Source organism: Cajanus cajan, chromosome 1, assembly GCF_000230855.2.
Source record: "Cajanus cajan strain Asha chromosome 1, NIPB_CcT2T_4, whole genome shotgun sequence".
Classification (NCBI taxonomy): Eukaryota; Viridiplantae; Streptophyta; class Magnoliopsida; order Fabales; family Fabaceae; genus Cajanus; species Cajanus cajan.
The window spans coordinates 24,029,004-24,034,907 of NC_138517.1; the positions used below are offsets into that span (position 1 = coordinate 24,029,004).

Sequence of the window (5,904 nt, forward strand, 5' to 3'; positions counted from 1 at the left end):
TTATGTCACATAGAGTAACATCACCAAAATAGGTCATCAGTTGTGTGACCCTCCACTAGCTGAACTAGCTATCTTACTCTCATACAAAGTATAATCATTATAATTTCAACCACAAAAAAAATGATAAGCTTGTGAAAGAACATTCACAACAATAACTTGCAACAATACAACATAAACAACTAAATCAACATTCAATGTAACTCAAACTTCACAACTTTCAACTTGTTAACAATATCATCATACAAATTAACAACTCAACAACTTACAACACAAACAACTTAACAACTTTAGACCCTACTAAACCATAGTGTCTGACCTATCACAACTAGGTCAAGTCACTACTACAAAAATAATGTTTAACATCGCCATATTTACATCGGTTCTAGTAGAACCGATGTAAATCATAAACGCGGTGGCAAACTTGTAAATAAATAGAAAATATAAACATATTTACATCGGTTTTACTTATGACCGATGTAGAAATAAAATTCAGGGAGTTGTTCTACGTCGGTTTTGCTTAAAACTGATGTAGAAATGAGACCTAATTTTCTCGCGCAGTTAAACCATCCGCCTCCTCCCACTCCCAATCCCTCTCCCCCATCCACCAAACCCTAAACCTCATCCTCTCTTCTGGCCTCGCCCCCGACGCCGCCACTGCTTCCCGACGCTCTCTAACCCCGAGGCTGCTTCGCGAACGACATTCTCCTCGGCGAAGGTGTCGTTGTTCCTAAAGGCCATGATGAGCTCGACGGCCATGGGTGCATGAAAGAGAGAGAAAGGGGAAAGAGAGGAAAGGGGTTGTCCGTGCCCTCTGCTCCGCCTCCCGCCTCGACCACGCCGTCTACGCCTTCATCGAAGAGATGTGCCGCGACTTCGCCCTCAAGCCCGACCTCGTCACCTACACCATGCTCATCGACAACATCTGCAACTCCAAGAACCTCCGACAGGCCATGCGCCTCGCCGTCCTCCACCGCGAGGGCTTCAAGCCCGATTGCATCGTGCGGCGACTCTGAGACCGTTAGGTTCGTTCATGAAGCCGTGGAGGCGCTGCTCACATAGGTTGTGTTGTATTGTATTGTGCGTCTCTCTCTCTCTCTCTCTCATTCTCTTTCATTCTCTTTCATTCTCTATTCTCTATATATGTGTTGCTGCGTGGAGTGGCGTGTGTGTAGCTGCGCTCTCTCCTGCCGGCGCTCTCGTCGGAATTTCAGTTTTTGATTTTTCCGATCACCGGATTCGATCCAATCCCCAATCCCTAATTGCCAGCCCAACCTTTTTCATCATCAATTCTAATTCAATAGGCATTGGGGTGGCGCTGCCGGAGATGGAGGATTACGCCACCAGCGATGACGATTACCATTATTCCTCCGATCAGGAGGACTCCGTCGATGCCTACGAAAACGACGACCCAGATTACGCCTTGCTCTCTTCCAAGGGTCCCACTACTCAGGTATCTATTCCCTTCCGATACCGCACGCCCCAAATTTCTAACCTTTTCTTTTTCTCCTGTCAAAACCCTCACTCTTTCGCATTTTCGCTCTCCCCATGATTTACGTCTGTATGTTTTTATCTCTGTTGCTGTCTTTTCTTATTTCTATTTTCCCCCTTATCTGATTCTATTTGTTTCTGAATTGATTGTTATATTCGTCAAGTGCATTACCTCTTGTTCTTCTATTGAGATAGGATTATTGAAGGTTCGCCTTTTACAACTGTTTTGCCAAAGTTTTTGTTGAATTTTCGGGCTGCGTCACATGGTGTGTGAACGTCCAGACTTTGTCGGTTAAGTTTTTAGGTGTTGGGATTTGGAAAGGCTTATTGTATCTTAAAGGAATCCCCTTTTACTGTTGTACAATTTTGCTTTAGATGTTTGTCAGAAGCACACTCCCCTTGTTCATGCTTGATGTGGGAGCTTTGGGCTAATAAGTGCCGAGATGAATCAGAAACTGTTAATTGGATAACAGTTCATACAAAACCATGTCCCAAGTGTCACAAACCTGTGGAGAAGAATGGTGGTTGTAACTTGGTTAGCTGTATCTGTGGGCAAGCATTTTGGTGAGTTTTCTTCCTTCCTGCATCGTATTTTTTCACCCAGTATTTCTCTCATAATTAGCGTATTCTATGTAATAATTTTATCTTGTTGGTTATAAAAATATGGTAATAGGGATCAGAAGTTGAACCTACTTGATTGTTCAAGTTGACATTTACTTATGTTTTGCATAACAATTTCCCTTTTTATGCAGTTGGTTGTGTGGTGGAGCTACTGGTAGAGAGCATACTTGGTCAAGTATAGCTGGTCATAGCTGTGGTCGCTACAAAGAGCAAGAGAAAACAGCTGAACGGGCAAAGAGGGATCTATATCAGTATATGCACTATCATAACCGATATAAAGCTCACACAGACTCTTTTAAGATTGAAAGTAAACTGAAAGAGACTATACAAGGGAAGGTTGCTATTTCAGAAGAAAAAGATTCTACACTCAGAGATTATAGCTGGGTAAATAATGGACTCTCCAGACTATTCAGATCCAGGCGTGTCCTATCATATTCATATGCATTAGCTGTTGAAAAAATGTTTTGCCTATGATCACTATTTTTTTTTTCTTGTGTTCTTCTATAATGTAAAAGTATCTTTTTTAATACCAACTTAATATTCCCTGTAATTCTTGTCACCAATGAATGCTTCTTGTATTTTCAGGTTCTAAAAAATCATTGTGATGGGTCTGAGATTGGTTCCCTGCTGCAAATTATGAATTGTACTCTTACTATATATGGTTCTAGGCTTCTTAGGCATTGGGTATGAGCTGCTTCCATTCCTCATGTACAATCACTGGATGTTGAATTCTCAATTGTACTTTCCTTTTGAGCGAATCAACGAAGATGCAAATTATGAATTGTACTCTTACAATATATGTTTAAACTCATACTAGTTGTACAAGACCACAAGTATGTTTCAAAATATATATTCAATTGTACTCTTACTATATATGTTTAATCAACGAAGATGCGAATCACTGGATGTTGAAGTCTGATGGCCATTCTTTTTCTTTAATTGTTCGGTAATAATTAGAAGAAGGAAACAAAATATATATATATATATATATATATATATATATATATATATATATATATATATATATATATATATATATACTACATCGGTTATGCTATAAACTGGTGTAAAAAGTGTTGAATATACTACATCGGTTTGCATGAGAACCGATGTAGTTTTACGTACTTTTTACATCGGTTTTCGAAACAGATGTAAAATATCTTACACATTCTACATCGCCTGAATCTACATCGGTTTTAGAACCGATGTAAATTATCTAAATGAACCGATGTAAAATGTCCCTCCTGTAGTAGTGAGTATAAACAACATTAGGTATCTTAGCGTGTTAGGTATACAACTTAATTTTATTTCTTGGATTTTACCACTTAAACTAAGAAGTCTAGTATTTTTGTTAAAGTAGAATAACTTGGATATGAGTCTACCAAGACAATAGCTTGCATCACTAAGCCTTCTATGGAATCAACCTACCGACTATCCTCCAAATACTACATCCTTATAATACTCAGTTAGGAACTAAGCTCTTGACCTTATACCTTACTCAGTTAATCACTTCAATTACAATATGGATCGACCACACTTCCATATTGTTCCATATAAATCCTAGAGGGGACAACTTTAAACAACATAACTCTCCTTTAATTTTTAAGTATCTCAACTAGGACATGTATATTTACCACATGCTTAACAGCTTAACAACTTATTCAACTATAACATCATACGACTTTGCAACTTAATCATTTATCATCTTACATCTTAGCAACAAAAACATCACTATACATTATATCAACTAAATGCATAATGAGTTATAATCATACAATGTTCGTCATATAATTCAATCATCATTCTTCATCTTTTAATAAACTTAAAACATCACATTTTATCAAGCAACTCAGTGTCATTCCTTGGGCACCCAACACCATTGAGATAAGAGGCTTTTTGTCTCGCCCACGATCGACACCATTCAACTCGCCCCTGACATGGGTGAGATCAAAGATCCCCTAGACAATCATGTCTGGTGTAGCTATACCCATGCTCGACCCCAATTCAGGTAGAGATGATTTTCTCACCTCATGTCCAGCTTGACCAAGTCAAAGAAATTTCTCTCTTCTTACGCTCGGTGTCACCAATCCTATGTCCAACGTAATGAAATAGAGGGCCCTTGATTTGATCCATGTTAGTGCCATGAAGGCATGCACGCCCAACGTGACGAGAATTTCTACACTTTAGCATAATCTCATTTTGGCTCAATCACTTGAGATTCAAAAGGATACCAACATGAAACATATAATTTTACACATATGCATGATAAACAACACTAATCCAACACAAAACAACACATGCAACCATCAAAATGTAAGAATCACCTAAGTCACTTAAGAATATCATTCAAGAGCACTTTTCAAAAGCATCTCAAATCCAATATTTTCACCAAATCAATATGCAACTTTTGATTCTAGGCGATGAAACAAGAGTTATTCATCAAATGAAATCCAATTCACAAACTTTCCTTACCTCTAGTAGATCCAAAAGAGAAGAGGGGAAGAAGAAGAAGGCTCCTCTGCATAATTTCAACATCGAGAATCCTACTCTAGGAACTAAAATCTCTAAGTCCAGTAGTCAGATCAGCTGCAATGGAAGGTTGAAGGGAGAATTCAAAAAAAGAAGAATGAAGGAGAGTTTTTCAGACTCAAAAGAACTTTTCTCTAGTTTTTCTTAAAACATGAACTTATGAGATTCATTTTAAGAAAAATCTTATATACTCTTCCTTAAGTTAAACCAACATAACTTTAATTCAACTATCTTAGAGACAACTTAACTCTCAACATCTCTAAACCCTCAGAGCTCTAAAGCAACATCAATAAAAACACAATAATATTTTAATCATATATCACATATAATTAAATTAAAACACCTGAAACACACACTGTTACAACATGTAGTTTAGTAATACAAAAAGCTAATATAAGAAGCTCTTCTTATAGTTGATGTGTTATGGATAATTTAGAGTACTTATGTCAATTCATTAAATTTCAATGTTAGTTTTATTGTTTATATTGAATTACTTACTCTAATGCTTCATTTCGTAAATAATATAATTGTTTATCTACCTATAAAAGTTTTATCACTACAACACAAATGGTATTTAGCAACATTTAAAAAATGTTACTTAATTATGTATAAATGTTGCTAATTTATTTTAGCAACATATTATCAAATGTTGTATATAGTCTATGTTGCTAAAGACTTTTAATAACATTTTTGCATAATTAGATAACATTTTTTAAATGTTATCAAAGTAGTATTCTTGTAACATTTTAATGATATATGTTGCCAAGATTTTGATAACTTTATAAAATAATTAATTTTAATTTAAATATTACTACCAATTATTATATTTTTATGTCTCCTAAACTTCTAGCCTTCCTTAAGTTTTTAGGGAAAGACATTTTTAGTTAGTCACCACTAATTATATATAGAATATCAAATTTCATTTATCTTAAGTATAACTATATGAGTATATATACTCTTTATGAGTCATTAATCTATTCGATGTGAGACTTTAATTATGAGTTACAATTAGATATAAGAGAAATATACTTTTTTTTACTCGATGTAGGACTTTGACTTTAGAAGCAATTATAGTAACATTTTTCAAAAAAATATTGTAAAATAACTTATGTAAAAAATTTTTACTCGATATGAGACTTTGATTTTGAAAACAATTAGAAAGAATAATATTGAAATAAAAAATGTTACTCTACTTATAATGACATTTTTTTAAAAAGTGTTACAAAATAATATATTTATTTACTATATAGTAACATTTTAACAAAT

General features: G+C 35.3%; 1 protein-coding gene across 3 annotated transcripts; it reads left to right on the plus strand.

Annotated features, from left to right (window-relative positions):
* The first annotated feature begins 577 nt into the window (after positions 1 to 577).
* Positions 578 to 2,894, plus strand: LOC145959021 (putative E3 ubiquitin-protein ligase ARI2). Of its 3 annotated transcripts, XM_083076917.1 has the most exons (5): positions 578 to 1,077; positions 1,302 to 1,450; positions 1,864 to 2,052; positions 2,241 to 2,493; positions 2,695 to 2,894. In XM_083076917.1, exons 2-5 carry the CDS (start codon positions 1,347 to 1,349, stop codon positions 2,797 to 2,799), a joined length of 651 nt encoding a protein of 216 aa, XP_082933043.1. In that variant the 5' UTR covers positions 578 to 1,077; positions 1,302 to 1,346; the 3' UTR covers positions 2,800 to 2,894. The 3 variants fall into 3 exon arrangements, with proteins under 3 accessions (XP_082933043.1, XP_082933039.1, XP_082933049.1); XM_083076913.1 differs by lacking the exon at positions 578 to 1,077 and having other exon boundaries at positions 1,111 to 1,450; XM_083076923.1 differs by lacking the exon at positions 578 to 1,077 and having other exon boundaries at positions 1,118 to 1,450; positions 1,684 to 2,052; positions 2,695 to 2,890.
* The last annotated feature ends 3,010 nt before the right edge of the window (positions 2,895 to 5,904 follow it).